The sequence below is a fragment of the Hyla sarda genome, unplaced genomic scaffold, assembly GCF_029499605.1.
Source record: "Hyla sarda isolate aHylSar1 unplaced genomic scaffold, aHylSar1.hap1 scaffold_2956, whole genome shotgun sequence".
Lineage (NCBI taxonomy): Eukaryota > Metazoa > Chordata > Amphibia > Anura > Hylidae > Hyla > Hyla sarda.
This window is the reverse complement of record NW_026609669.1, coordinates 5,001-21,920: the sequence shown is the minus strand read 5'-3', so window position 1 is coordinate 21,920 and position 16,920 is coordinate 5,001. Positions and strand designations below refer to the sequence as shown.

Genomic DNA, 16,920 nt, shown 5'->3' with positions numbered 1-16,920 from the left:
CACTCACCATCAGGCAGGTGTATGATGAGCCAGTCCTGGTTGTGGCAGTAGTGTAGGACATGACACATGGTACAGCGCCTCCTACAGGTCACACTCACCATCAGGCAGGTGTATGATGAGCCAGTCCTGGTTGGTGCAGTAGTGTAGGACATGACACATAGTACAGCGCCCCCTACAGGTCACACTCACCATCAGGCAGGTGTATGATGAGCAGTCCTGGTTGTGGCAGTAGTGTAGGACATGACATAGTACAGCGCCCCCTACAGGTCACACTCACCATCAGGCAGGTGTATGATGAGCCAGTCCTGGTTGTGGCAGTAGTGTAGGACATGACACATGGTACAGCGCCCCCCACAGGTCACACTCACCATCAGGCAGGTGTATGATGAGCAGTCCTGGTTGTGGCAGTAGTGTAGGACATGACATAGTACAGCGCCCCCTACAGGTCACACTCACCATCAGGCAGGTGTATGATGAGCCAGTCCTGGTTGTGGCAGTAGTGTAGGACATGACACATGGTACAGCGCCTCCTACAGGTCACACTCACCATCAGGCAGGTGTATGATGAGCCAGTCCTGGTTGTGGCAGTAGTGTAGGACATGACATAGTACAGCGCCCCTACAGGTCACACTCACCATCAGGCAGGTGTATGATGAGCCAGTCCTGGTTGTGGCAGTAGTGTAGGACATGACACATGGTTAAGCTTTTTCCTGTCCCCACTTTCCCGTCTGTAGACATGTTAAGGAAGACTTCTATGGTGGACATCACGCCCCCCCTCCCAGGATCATGTGTGGCCCCTGAGCGGACAGGGCAGAGCGGGGCTCCTGTGAAGGATACATAAGAGGTAGCGTCGCACTGGCTGTGAGAAGTCTGTGGCCCTCAGGTACCGTATCAGCTCCAGCGCCGGCTTCCTCACCATGATGCAGGTCTCACTGAAGGTGGAAGACTATGGGGGGGACACAATGGGGTCAGGACAGTGGGTGAGGTGGACACAGCGCCCCCAGATGGACACTCACCTGTAACTGGAAGTGTCGAGGAAGACCATGAGGAAAGATGGCTCTGACCTTATCAGAGGGGACGGAGTAAAAGTGGCCCTCATGTGCGTCCGTGTGCCGGTCCTGTGGGCAAGAATCAAGTCAGCGGAGTCCCCCCATATTCCCCCCAAATTGTAACTTATAAAGGACACTCACTGGATCACATTCACTGGTCCGGAACACGTCTCTGGGGCCCGTCTCCTCCACCGGGGACACCAAACCAGACTGCCCCCTACTGGGCACACGCTGCAACACCAGCAGCTGGAGGGAGAAGAATACAGCAGTGAGAGGTGGGAGCGCCTGACACATGCCCCCCGCAGATGATGAGAGAGAAAAAAAAAGAGACGTCAGAGACGCCGGAGGCCTGCAGCAGCGCGGACCCGACCCAGGTAATTATGCCACCGGGGATGGGGGGGAGGCAACGGGGCAGCGGCGCCGGCAATGGGTGCCGCTGCCCCTTCTCTCCCCCTGGCTATCGGCGCCGGCAATGGGGCGCCGGTACCGATAGTCAGGGGGAGAGAAGCGGCGGCAGCAGGGCTCTAGACCCCAGGACAGGCAGGGGGGAGAGAAGCGGGCAGCGACGGCCTCTCTCTCCTCCTGCCTTCCCTGGGGGTGTATCGGGGTATATACACGCGCACACACGCACCCTCATTTTACCATGGATATTTGGGTAAAAAAACTTTTTTTACCCAAATATCCTTGGTGAAATGAGGGTGCGTGTTATAGGCCGGTGCGTGGTATACCCTGATAAATACAGTATATTATATACACACACACACACACACACCGCACACCAAAGTGTGTGTGAGAAGATATAGAAGATATAATAGATATAGAAGATATAGAAGATATAATAATAGATATAGAAGATATAGAAGATATAATAGTAGATATAATAATAGATATAGAAGATATAATAGATATAGAAGATATAGAAGATATAATAGTAGATATAATAATAGATATAGAAGATATAATAATAGATATAGAAGATATAGAAGATATAATAGTAGATATAATAATAGATATAGAAGATATAATAGATATAGAAGATATAGAAGATATAATAGTAGATATAATAATAGATATAGAAGATATAATAATAGATATAGAAGATATAGAAGATATAATAGTAGATATAATAATAGATATATAAGATATAATAATAGATATAGAAGATATAATAATAGATATAGAAGATATAATAATAGATATAGAAGATATAATAATAGATAGATATAGAAGATATAGATATTATAGATATAGATCTATCTCCCTACAAATATACATACAATGGGGATGAAAAGTTTGGGCCCCCCAGGTAATAATGTGTATTAATGTGCATAAAGAATCCAAGGAAAGATGGAAAAATCTCCAAAAGGATCAAATTACAGATTAGACCTTCTTATAATATGTCACCAAAAGTTACATTTTATTTCCATCATTTACATTTTCATAATAACAGGGAAAAAAAAAAAATGGTGTCTGCAAAAGTTTGTGCCCCCTGCAGAGTTTTTCAGACTGCACTGCCCCCTTTACAAAGCTGAGACCTGCCGGTGTCATGGATTGTTCTCAATCATCATCTGGGAAGACCGGGTGATGTCAATCTCATAAATGCCCAGACTCATCTGACCTTGCCCCAACAATCAGCACCACGGGTTCTTCTAAGCAGTTGTCTAGAAATCTGAAACTGAAAATAGTTGACGCTCACAAAGCTGGAGAAGGCTATAAGAAGATAGCAAAACGTTTTCAGATGTCAATATCCTCTGTTCGGAATGTAATTAAGAAAAGCAGTCATCAAGAACAGTGGAAGTTAAAGCAAGATCTGGAAGACCAAGAAAAATATCAGACAGAACAGCTCGCAGGATTGTGAGAAAAACAATTCAAAACCCACGTCTGACTGCACAATCCCTCCAGAAAGATCTGGCAGACACTGGAGTTGTGGTTACACTATTCCACTATAAAGGGATACTTGTACAAATATGGTCTTCATGGAAGAGTCATCAGAAGAAAACCTCTTCTACGTCCTCACCACAAAAATCAGCGTTTGAACTTTGCAAATTAACATATAGACAAGCCTGATGCATTTTGGAAACAAGTTCTGTGGACCGATGAGGTTAAAATTGAACCTGAGCAAAGGTACGTTTGGAGAAGAAGGGGAACAGAATTTAATAAAAAGAACCTCTGTCCAACTGTTAAGCATGGGGGTGGATCAATCATGCTTTGGGGTTGTATTGCAGCCAGTGGCACAGGGAACATCTCACGAGTAGAAGGAAAAATGGATTCAATTAAATTTCAGCAAATTTTGGATGCTAACTTGATGGCATCTGTGAAAAAGCTGAAGTTAAAGAGAGGATGGCTTCTACAAATGGAGAATGATCCTAAACACACCTCGAAATCCACAGGGGATTACATCAAGAGGCGTAAACTGAAGGTTTTACCATGGCCTCACAATCTTCTGACCTCAACATAATTGAAAATTACTTCCGGTTCCGGCGCTGCCATGAGAGGACACAGCTAGCTGAGCTCCCGCTCCTCCCGATACTTCACTGGATTCTCTCACGGCTTGGTGACCCCTCCGGGACCTCAGTGCCCACGGATCCCCACTGCAATTCCCTGACCCACTGCATGGAGGGTTACCTGCTCCGCAAACCCCGAGATCCTCAGACCTCTCGTTCCACCCGCCCAGCCTCGGTGCAGCGCACAGCGGCAGCCCCGCGTGGGTCAGCAGCGGTGACGCGCAATCTGAGGAAGCGCCTGTCCTGCTTCTCCTACGGGCGGTCTCCCACCCGCCGAAGCCCAGTACCTGCTGGTTCGCTCTGTCCCTCTCCAGTGGCGGTCTCATCAGCGCGGCACAGCGCTCCCCTCTCGGACTCGGCATCTCCTGCTGCAGAAGTCCCGACCGAGCCTCACACTTTGCGTGGGGAGAGCGCTCACATCGGAGGTACTGCTTCCCAGGCACAGGTCAGCGTTTCCCTGGTGGGGCCAGCTGTTACCCTGCTGGTGGCCCCGTCACCTGCTTAGGACTGTGATAATCATAAGGGTGCTGACTCTCCCATCCTGGTCACCTCAGGGGACGCACGTGGCATCATGTGGGCCCTCTAGCCCCCCTCTCTCCCAGTATCCAGAAGCACTGCAGGTGGGTCCACCCCCCACCTCCTCTACCATGTCTCCTATCACTGCCGGCCCTTCGGACAGCCCTGGGGGCTCCTCTGTCCCTGCTCTCCCCCAGTCTGCCCTTACACCACAAACCATCAACATTTAAGCATTGGCTGGACAAATTATGGCGCAAATTGTTCCGGACATACAGAAGTCCTTGGAGGTAACGTTGCAGGCGTCCTTTGATTCACTGAGGAGGGACATTTCTCAAACTAATATGTCTGTGGCTGCTGTACGCTCTGATGTTGCTGATCTCCAGGCATACCAATCTGATTTATCTAACCGGGTTGCTGACCTGGCGCAGGAAAACGCCAATCTCTGGGCTAAACTTGATGACCTGGAGAACCGCTCGAGGCGGAATAACCTGCGTATTGTGGGGCTTTCTGAACAGATACCTTCCTCAGACCTCCAGCACCTGTGTGAGATTGAATTGGCTGAGGCTTTGGGTCTGGAGCATTACTGCAGGGTGGAAAGGGCTCACAGGCTGGGACCTGACCTGGGGAATGGGACTGTCGCCTTTCGCTCTCAATCTGGCCAACAGACTCGTCCACGTCTGGTCATCTTCAAGCTATTGGACTATAATGACCGCCAGTCCATTCTGAGAGCCTTTCGGAGACGCACTGCTCCGCTAGTTGTACGGGACTGCCGCGTTCTTATTTATATCTGATGGGACTTCCTCGATATATCGTACCCCGGACGCCTCCTTTCTGGCAGAAAAAAAGTGAAGTCATGAGCACGGTGCTGACAGTCGGTGGACAGTCTTTGCGCACGCGGTGCCAGTCAGTTTCTGGGTTAACTAGATGAGTCAGTGCTTAACCACTTCAAGCCCAGTCCCCCGATTTCTGATCGGGCGGCAGTCACAGTTGGTGGTGCTGGGATATAATGAAAGTGTGAGTGGTGTGAGAGTTGTTTGTAGGGCTTGCCTGATTGTGTGCTTGGTGTTTTTTTTTTCTCTCTTCTTGTTCCTAGAGGAATGCAGATCGTCTCGTGGAATGTAAAGGGGCTTTACTCCCCCAACAAATGGATGCAGAACCTAAGACATCTGAAACGTCTTCATCCCGATGTGGTGATGCTGCAGGAAACCCACCTGGCCGCGGATGATATCACACGTATGTCCAAACTATGGGTGGGCTCTGTCTTGGGATCCCTGGCGGTAGGAAGTAAGGGGGGCACGTTACTGCTTCTTCATAAATCTTTTGGGGGGACGATTGTGTCTCATGAAACAGATCCAGAGGGGCGCTGGACTTGGGTCCAGTTACGGTTTGAGGGCCGTGACTTTAGCTTATATTGCTGCTATGCTCCTAACGGGGATAATAGACCTTACTTTCAGGCTTTAGAAGACAGACTCCTGGCAGACACGCTCCCTAATAAGATTGTAGGGGGGATATAAATGCAGTGGCAGTCACAGCGGAGGACAGGACGGTTCCTCGTACGGGTGACAGGGTGTTTGGGGCCTTTATGGACTCTACTGGTCTGAGGGACGTATGGTGGGTAATGCACTCAGATGGTATGGACTTTTCCCATTTTTCACACAGCCACTCCTCCTGGTCCCGCATAGACTATCTACTGGTTTCCTCTGACTTAGTACCCAGGGTGGCGGACACAGACATACATACCATGGTCATATCAGACCACTAACCGATCTCCTTGTCCCTAGCGGACTCTATTCCGAAAGGGACTGACTTCCAGTGGCGCTTCCCTGCCTATATGGCTAAAGATGACAATTTCGCCGACTCGCTGAGAAGCTGGTGGCTAGAGTATACTTGGGATAATGGTACTCATACCGGTAATGCTCCGCTTTTCTGGGAGTCGGCTAAATCTGTTCTGCGGGTACATCTAATTGCCTACATGTCGACGGTAAAAAAAGAAATCCCTCTTTCACTTTCAAGAGGCCAGTGCGGCTCTACAGAAGGCCTACTCCGATTTTGTTTCTCGTCCCTCGACAATGGTGTGCCAGGCTTGGAAGGCAGCAAAGACCACCTTTGACTTGTGGTCGGAGCGGAAATGTTTGCCGACTTACTCCCGTTTTCGAGCGGACTTGTTTCGATTTGGCAACAAGTCGGGACTCCTCCTGGCACGCCTTGCCAAGAGCCGACATTCCCCAACAACACTTCTCCTCCCTAAGGGACGAATTGGGCACGTCGCTCTCGGACCCCAAAACTATAAACACCCTTTTCTGCTCTTATTATTCCGCACTTTATGCTTCCTCGCCTGCTGACATGGTTGCTGGTGGGGCGTTTCTGGAGTCAGTCATCCTCCCAACTATAACCCCTGATCAGCGAGATGCTTTAAACACAGACTTAACTGAGCAGGAGGTGCGCAATGTGATAAAACGTCTTCACAACTCCAAAGCACCTGGCCCAGATGGTTTCACGGGCAAATTTTACAGGATCTTAGTGGACCATGTGGCGACTCCTCTGACGTCCTACTTCAACCATGTTTTGCACACTGGCTCTCTCCCCCTTCACTCAAACACGGCCACGATCAAATTGTTGCTGAAACCGGGCAAGGATCCCCTACTTCCCAAATCTTACCGCCCCATATCACTAAATAAACCAGGACCTCAAATTGATGTCTAAAATAATGGCAGATCGCCTTAGTGTCTCTCTCCCTTCCCTGATAGGTCCCTCACAGGTGGGCTTTGTCCAAAGCTCAGCTCTAATATTCGAAAGGTCCTTGATGTCCTGGATAGAGTGCAGCATCTTCCCGAACCAGGTGAACAACCAGTGCTGCTGGCGCTAGACGCCGAAAAGGCGTTCGATAACGTCAAATGGGACTGGCTCGGGATGGTGTTGGACAAAATGGGCATCACGGGGGGTTTCCGGACCTTCCTGAACAGTCTATATACCTCGCCGCTAGCCAGGGTGTTCACATCAGGTATCCTATCCCCTTCCTTTCCCCTTTTTAAGGGGACGAGACAGGGATGTCCACTATCCCTGCTATTTTTAATGTGGCACTTGAACCTCTGGCCAGACATCTCAAAGATTCACCGTTATATCGGGGTATCTCTATTCAACGCACGGAGGTCAAATTGACCCTCTTTGCAGATGACATCCTCATCTTCTTGGCGAATCCCAGGGCTCACAACTCAACTCTGATGTCAATGCTGACTCGCTTTGAGACGTTCTCGGGATATAAAATTAACCAGTCTAAAAGTGAATTTTGGTCGTTAGGAACCTCGAGATCTTCCTCCTACTGGGCTGCACTCAATATCCCCGGGGGGGCTCCTTAAGACTTCCATTACGTATTTAGGGATTCAAATAGTGAAGTCCCCCACTCTTCCAACAGATTTGCAACGAATTGCAAAAATTGAGCCACTTGCCGATCTCTTTCCTGGGCAAATGTCACCTGGTAAAGATGATTAGCTTCCCTAGGCTCCTATATCATCTGCAGACTTTACCTATCCTCCTGAAACACAAAGCCATCACTACTCTTAATTCAGCCTTTACTCGTTTTCTCTGGTCGGGCAGCCGTCCCCGCATTTCAATATAAAAATTGATGCTTCACCGAGCAGATGGGGGAGTGGGCTTTCCCAATCTCCAAGGCTACAATTTATTGTGTCTCTTTAGACACGTTCTGGACTGGATTTACACGTCCAGCATCCAATCAACCTTTGAGGTGGAGGTGGACTATGCGTTCCCCTGGAACTTTGTGTCCTGCTTGCATTCTAGATTATCGAGCCTGCCCGCACATATAAAACTGTCTATTCTGATTAGGGACACAGTGGTAACATGGCGGTCAGTATGCAAGGCCTACAATCTACCATTTCTCTTGTCAGGGAGACTAAATTTGTGGGGTAATCCGGAATTTCCCCAGGGTAGGGAGAACGCCCTGTTTGATCAGTGGAAGCGCAAAGGGCTGTGTATAGCCCGTCAACTAATGCACCCAGAGATAAGTCGGTGGTTTACTCCAAGCGAGCTCTTACAACACTTCGGCATGCCTTCCTCTCACTTTCTCCAGGTGTCGCAACTACTATCCTTCTGTACCTCTAGACTCCGGGACCCCGTTTCTGAACTACAGTCCTCACCCCTGGAGGATTTGATCGGGACGCAGCCTACAAAGTTTTCTATCTCTACCTTGTATAGATGTTTCAATGACCATCTTTTGAAAGTTTCTAAACACACTCTTTTTGACCAGTGGGAAGCGATCTTGGGGGACCCCGAGACTAGGGAACACATACTGGAAGGATGGGCGAAGGTTAGGCAAAATATCATAAATGAAAGGTGGCGGGAATCTTACTTTATAATTATGCACTTTGGTTATCTGGGCTTTAACATTCCGGCCTCAGAGGCATTTCCTGACAGGATCGCATCTTGCCCGAAATGTAATACTCCTGCTACTGATTCCTGCATGGCATCTGGTCCTGTGAGAAAATTCAGCTATTTTGGAGGGAGGTGGTGGACTACATTTTCAAGTTTTGTTAGGTCACCTTGCCTTTGACGCAGTGTGCTCTCCTGTTCCAGTCTGTTGATGCATCCATTCTGGAACTGGCGGGCCTGCGGTCTCTACCCAGGTTCATTCATGTCATACTCCTGGTGTCTAAACGGACAATTTTACGGGAATGGATCAAACCTGTAGTGCCATCTTTGGCGGCTGTGGTGGATGATCTCAAAAACTTTTTGGAGGTCGACAGACTGGACACGGAGAGGCATCGTGAGAGGAATGCCAAAAGGTTCTTTGCTAAGTGGCAGACCTTTTTGGTTGCCCATCTCACTACACCACAAATAGACAAAATTGTAATGCCGTTCCGCCACACAGAATGGTACTCTGGCTTCCCTCAGCACTCACTTTGGGCCCACTCCGCCTTTTGGATCACAGGGGATGATTCCCACGTGCCTCTATTCTTTTCTCCTACTGCTACCTCTTTCGTGCTTTTCTTTTCCTTCTCCCCCTTCCCCCCCCCCCCTTTTTTTTTTTTTTGTGTGTGTGTCGGAGTGTTTGGGTGGTTGTTAGGTGTGTGGGAGTGTCAATGCACTATGTCGAATATGTACTGATTTGTTTCACAATGTTTGGATTGTGATTGTATATATTATATTCTTTTTTGTGTCTCTAGGGTCCGGAGCGACACTCTTCCTGTTCGCATACCTGCATTATTATCCTGACTGTTTCCTTTTATTGTAACATTTTAAAAATCCTTTCAATAAACAAAGTTTGAAAAAAAAAAAAAAAATACAACATCATTGAAAATCTATGGAGAGATCTTAAAAGAGCAGTGCGTGACACAGCCCAGAAATCTCAAAGAACTGGAAGACTTTTGTGAGGAAGAATGGGCAAAGATATCTTAAACAAGAATTGAAAGACTTTTGGCTGCTACAAAAAGCGTTTACAAGCTGTGATACTTACCAAAGGGGGCAGTACAAGATATTAACTCTGCAGGGGGCACAAACTTTTGCAGACGCCATTTTCTTGTTTTCTGTTATTTTGAAAGTGTAAATGATGGAAATAAAATATAACTTTTGGTGACATATTATAAGAATGTCTAATCTGTAATTTGATGCCTTTTGGAGATTTTTCCATCTTTCCTTGGCTTCTTTATGCACATTAATACAAATTTTTACCTGGGGTGCCAAAACTTTTGATCCCCACTGTATTATGGTAACAATAGATTTCTATACCAGATCACTAAGGGATCAGCACCAGGACACAATACACGTCCTACAACGTCTCCTGTATGAGATCTGTTCTTGGTGCTTTACTGCACTGTATCCTATGGTAACAATAGATTTCTATACCAGATCACTAAGGGATCAGCACCAGGAGACAATACACGTCCTACAACGTCTCCTGTATGAGATCTGTTCTTGGTGCTTTACTGCACTGTATCCTATGGTAACAATAGATTTCTATACCAGATCACTAAGGGATCAGCACCAGGAGACAATACACGTCCTACAACGTCTCCTGTATGAGATCTGTTCTTGGTGCTTTACTGCACTGTATCCTATGGTAACAATAGATTTCTATACCAGATCACTAAGGGATCAGCACCAGGAGACAATACACGTCCTACGTCTCCTGTATGAGATCTGTTCTTGGTGCTTTACTGCACTGTATCCTATGGTAACAATAGATTTCTATACCAGATCACTAAGGGATCAGCACCAGGAGACAATACACGTCCTACAACGTCTCCTGTATGAGATCTGTTCTTGGTGCTTTACTGCACTGTATCCTATGGTAACAATAGATTTCTATATCAGATCACTAAGGGATCAGCACCAGGAGACAATACACGTCCTACAACGTCTCCTGTATGAGATCTGTTCTTGGTGCTTTACTGCACTGTATCCTATGGTAACAATAGATTTCTGATCCAGATCACTAAGGGATCAGCACCAGGAGACAATACACGTCCTACAACGTCTCCTGTATGAGATCTGTTCTTGGTGCTTTACTGCACTGTATCCTATGGTAACAATAGATTTCTATACCAGATCACTAAGAGATCAGCACCAGGACACAATACACGTCCTACAACGTCTCCTGTATGAGATCTGTTCTTGGTGCTTTACTGCACTGTATCCTATGGTAACAATAGATTTCTATACCAGATCACTAAGGGATCAGCACCAGGAGACAATACACGTCCTACAACGTCTCCTGTATGAGATCTGTTCTTGGTGCTTTACTGCACTGTATCCTATGGTAACAATAGATTTCTGATCCAGATCACTAAGGGATCAGCACCAGGAGACAATACACGTCCTACAACGTCTCCTGTATGAGATCTGTTCTTGGTGCTTTACTGCACTGTATCCTATGGTAACAATAGATTTCTATACCAGATCACTAAGGGATCAGCACCAGGACACAATACACGTCCTACAACGTCTCCTGTATGAGATCTGTTCTTGGTGCTTTACTGCACTGTATCCTATGGTAACAATAGATTTCTATACCAGATCACTAAGGGATCAGCACCAGGAGACAATACACGTCCTACGTCTCCTGTATGAGATCTGTTCTTGGTGCTTTACTGCACTGTATCCTATGGTAACAATAGATTTCTGATCCAGATCACTAAGGGATCAGCACCAGGAGACAATACACGTCCTACAACGTCTCCTGTATGAGATCTGTTCTTGGTGCTTTACTGCACTGTATCCTATGGTAACAATAGATTTCTATACCAGATCACTAAGGGATCAGCACCAGGACACAATACACGTCCTACAACGTCTCCTGTATGAGATCTGTTCTTGGTGCTTTACTGCACTGTATCCTATGGTAACAATAGATTTCTATACCGGATCACTAAGAGATCAGCACCAGGACACAATACACGTCCTACAACGTCTCCTGTATGAGATCTGTTCTTGGTGCTTTACTGCACTGTATCCTATGGTAACAATAGATTTCTATACCAGATCACTAAGGGATCAGCACCAGGAGACAATACACGTCCTACAACGTCTCCTGTATGAGATCTGTTCTTGGTGCTTTACTGCACTGTATCCTATGGTAACAATAGATTTCTATACCAGATCACTAAGGGATCAGCACCAGGAGACAATACACGTCCTACAATGTCTCCTGTATGAGATCTGTTCTTGGTGCTTTACTGCACTGTATCCTATGGTAACAATAGATTTCTATACCAGATCACTAAGGGATCAGCACCAGGAGACAATACACGTCCTACAACGTCTCCTGTATGAGATCTGTTCTTGGTGCTTTACTGCACTGTATCCTATGGTAACAATAGATTTCTATACCAGATCACTAAGGGATCAGCACCAGGACACAATACACGTCCTACAACGTCTCCTGTATGAGATCTGTTCTTGGTGCTTTACTGCACTGTATCCTATGGTAACAATAGATTTTCTATACCAGATCACTAAGGGATCAGCACCAGGACACAATACACGTCCTACGTCTCCTGTATGAGATCTGTTCTTGGTGCTTTACTGCACTGTATCCTATGGTAACAATAGATTTCTATACCAGATCACTAAGAGATCAGCACCAGGACACAATACACGTCCTACAACGTCTCCTGTATGAGATCTGTTCTTGGTGCTTTACTGCACTGTATCCTATGGTAACAATAGATTTCTATACCAGATCACTAAGGGATCAGCACCATGACACAATACACGTCCTACAACGTCTCCTGTATGAGATCTGTTCTTGGTGCTTTACTGCACTGTATCCTATGGTAACAATAGATTTCTATACCAGATCACTAAGGGATCAGCACCAGGAGACAATACACGTCCTACAACGTCTCCTGTATGAGATCTGTTCTTGGTGCTTTACTGCACTGTATCCTATGGTAACAATAGATTTCTATACCAGATCACTAAGGGATCAGCACCAGGAGACAATACACGTCCTACAACGTCTCCTGTATGAGATCTGTTCTTGGTGCTTTACTGCACTGTATCCTATGGTAACAATAGATTTCTATACCAGATCACTAAGAGATCAGCACCAGGAGACAATACACGTCCTACAACGTCTCCTGTATGAGATCTGTTCTTGGTGCTTTACTGCACTGTATCCTATGGTAACAATAGATTTCTATACCAGATCACTAAGGGATCAGCACCAGGAGACAATACACGTCCTACAACGTCTCCTGTATGAGATCTGTTCTTGGTGCTTTACTGCACTGTATCCTATGGTAACAATAGATTTCTATACCAGATCACTAAGGGATCAGCACCAGGAGACAATACACGTCCTACAACGTCTCCTGTATGAGATCTGTTCTTGGTGCTTTACTGCACTGTATCCTATGGTAACAATAGATTTCTATACCAGATCACTAAGGGATCAGCACCAGGACACAATACACGTCCTACAACGTCTCCTGTATGAGATCTGTTCTTGGTGCTTTACTGCACTGTATCCTATGGTAACAATAGATTTCTATACCAGATCACTAAGGGATCAGCACCAGGAGACAATACACGTCCTACAACGTCTCCTGTATGAGATCTGTTCTTGGTGCTTTACTGCACTGTATCCTATGGTAACAATAGATTTCTATACCAGATCACTAAGGGATCAGCACCAGGAGACAATACACGTCCTACAACGTCTCCTGTATGAGATCTGTTCTTGGTGCTTTACTGCACTGTATCCTATGGTAACAATAGATTTCTATACCAGATCACTAAGGGATCAGCACCAGGAGACAATACACGTCCTACAACGTCTCCTGTATGAGATCTGTTCTTGGTGCTTTACTGCACTGTATCCTATGGTAACAATAGATTTCTATACCAGATCACTAAGGGATCAGCACCAGGAGACAATACACGTCCTACAACGTCTCCTGTATGAGATCTGTTCTTGGTGCTTTACTGCACTGTATCCTATGGTAACAATAGATTTCTATACCAGATCACTAAGGGATCAGCACCAGGAGACAATACACGTCCTACAACGTCTCCTGTATGAGATCTGTTCTTGGTGCTTTACTGCACTGTATCCTATGGTAACAATAGATTTCTATACCAGATCACTAAGGGATCAGCACCAGGAGACAATACACGTCCTACAACGTCTCCTGTATGATATCTGTTCTTGGTGCTTTACTGCACTGTATCCTATGGTAACAATAGATTTCTATACCAGATCACTAAGGGATCAGCACCAGGAGACAATACACGTCCTACAACGTCTCCTGTATGAGATCTGTTCTTGGTGCTTTACTGCACTGTATCCTATGGTAACAATAGATTTCTATACCAGATCACTAAGAGATCATCACCAGGAGACAATACACGTCCTACAACGTCTCCTGTATGAGATCTGTTCTTGGTGCTTTACTGCACTGTATCCTATGGTAACAATAGATTTCTATACCAGATCACTAAGGGATCAGCACCAGGAGACAATACACGTCCTACAACGTCTCCTGTATGATATCTGTTCTTGGTGCTTTACTGCACTGTATCCTATGGTAACAATAGATTTCTATACCAGATCACTAAGGGATCAGCACCAGGAGACAATACACGTCCTACAACGTCTCCTTGTATGAGATCTGTTCTTGGTGCTTTACTGCACTGTATCCTATGGTAACAATAGATTTCTGATACCAGATCACTAAGGGATCAGCACCAGGAGACAATACACGTCCTACAACGTCTCCTGTATGAGATCTGTTCTTGGTGCTTTACTGCACTGTATCCTATGGTAACAATAGATTTCTATACCAGATCACTAAGGGATCAGCACCAGGAGACAATACACGTCCTACAACGTCTCCTGTATGAGATCTGTTCTTGGTGCTTTACTGCACTGTATCCTATGGTAACAATAGATTTCTATACCAGATCACTAAGGGATCAGCACCAGGAGACAATACACGTCCTACAACGTCTCCTGTATGAGATCTGTTCTTGGTGCTTTACTGCACTGTATCCTATGGTAACAATAGATTTCTATACCAGATCACTAAGGGATCAGCACCAGGAGACAATACACGTCCTACAACGTCTCCTGTATGAGATCTGTTCTTGGTGCTTTACTGCACTGTATCCTATGGTAACAATAGATTTCTATACCAGATCACTAAGAGATCAGCACCAGGACACAATACACGTCCTACAACGTCTCCTGTATGAGATCTGTTCTTGGTGCTTTACTGCACTGTATCCTATGGTAACAATAGATTTCTATACCAGATCACTAAGGGATCAGCACCAGGAGACAATACACGTCCTACAACGTCTCCTGTATGAGATCTGTTCTTGGTGCTTTACTGCACTGTATCCTATGGTAACAATAGATTTCTATACCAGATCACTAAGGGATCAGCACCAGGACACAATACACGTCCTACGTCTCCTGTATGAGATCTGTTCTTGGTGCTTTACTGCACTGTATCCTATGGTAACAATAGATTTCTATACCAGATCACTAAGGGATCAGCACCAGGAGACAATACACGTCCTACAACGTCTCCTGTATGAGATCTGTTCTTGGTGCTTTACTGCACTGTATCCTATGGTAACAATAGATTTCTGATCCAGATCACTAAGGGATCAGCACCAGGACACAATACACGTCCTACAACGTCTCCTGTATGAGATCTGTTCTTGGTGCTTTACTGCACTGTATCCTATGGTAACAATAGATTTCTATACCAGATCACTAAGGGATCAGCACCAGGAGACAATACACGTCCTACAACGTCTCCTGTATGAGATCTGTTCTTGGTGCTTTACTGCACTGTATCCTATGGTAACAATAGATTTCTATACCAGATCACTAAGGGATCAGCACCAGGACACAATACACGTCCTACAACGTCTCCTGTATGAGATCTGTTCTTGGTGCTTTACTGCACTGTATCCTATGGTAACAATAGATTTCTATACCAGATCACTAAGGGATCAGCACCAGGAGACAATACACGTCCTACAACGTCTCCTGTATGAGATCTGTTCTTGGTGCTTTACTGCACTGTATCCTATGGTAACAATAGATTTCTATACCAGATCACTAAGGGATCAGCACCAGGACACAATACACGTCCTACAACGTCTCCTGTATGAGATCTGTTCTTGGTGCTTTACTGCACTGTATCCTATGGTAACAATAGATTTCTATACCAGATCACTAAGGGATCAGCACCAGGAGACAATACACGTCCTACAACGTCTCCTGTATGAGATCTGTTCTTGGGTGCTTTACTGCACTGTATCCTATGGTAACAATAGATTTCTGATCCAGATCACTAAGGGATCAGCACCAGGAGACAATACACGTCCTACAACGTCTCCTGTATGAGATCTGTTCTTGGTGCTTTACTGCACTGTATCCTATGGTAACAATAGATTTCTATACCAGATCACTAAGGGATCAGCACCAGGAGACAATACACGTCCTACAACGTCTCCTGTATGAGATCTGTTCTTGGTGCTTTACTGCACTGTATCCTATGGTAACAATAGATTTCTATACCAGATCACTAAGGGATCAGCACCAGGAGACAATACACGTCCTACAACGTCTCCTGTATGAGATCTGTTCTTGGTGCTTTACTGCACTGTATCCTATGGTAACAATAGATTTCTATACCGGATCACTAAGAGATCAGCACCAGGACACAATACACGTCCTACAACGTCTCCTGTATGAGATCTGTTCTTGGTGCTTTACTGCACTGTATCCTATGGTAACAATAGATTTCTATACCAGATCACTAAGAGATCAGCACCAGGAGACAATACACGTCCTACAACGTCTCCTGTATGAGATCTGTTCTTGGTGCTTTACTGCACTGTATCCTATGGTAACAATAGATTTCTATACCAGATCACTAAGGGATCAGCACCAGGAGACAATACACGTCCTACAACGTCTCCTGTATGAGATCTGTTCTTGGTGCTTTACTGCACTGTATCCTATGGTAACAATAGATTTCTATACCAGATCACTAAGGGATCAGCACCAGGACACAATACACGTCCTACAACGTCTCCTGTATGAGATCTGTTCTTGGTGCTTTACTGCACTGTATCCTATGGTAACAATAGATTTCTATACCAGATCACTAAGAGATCAGCACCAGGAGACAATACACGTCCTACAACGTCTCCTGTATGAGATCTGTTCTTGGTGCTTTACTGCACTGTATCCTATGGTAACAATAGATTTCTATACCAGATCACTAAGGGATCAGCACCAGGACACAATACACGTCCTACAACGTCTCCTGTATGAGATCTGTTCTTGGTGCTTTACTGCACTGTATCCTATGGTA

At 45.8% G+C, this 16,920-nt stretch overlaps 1 protein-coding gene across 1 annotated transcript in view; it reads right to left on the bottom strand.

Moving 5' to 3' along the window:
- Positions 1 to 635: 635 nt before the first annotated feature.
- DAP3 (death associated protein 3) overlaps positions 636 to 16,920 on the bottom strand; it is a gene marked incomplete at its 3' end in the record, with an annotated part of 18,873 nt that continues 2,588 nt past the window's right edge. The window contains 4 exon segments of the mRNA XM_056553407.1: positions 636 to 728; positions 838 to 946; positions 1,017 to 1,118; positions 1,191 to 1,295. Coding sequence (XP_056409382.1) covers positions 636 to 728; positions 838 to 946; positions 1,017 to 1,118; positions 1,191 to 1,295 — 409 coding nt within the window.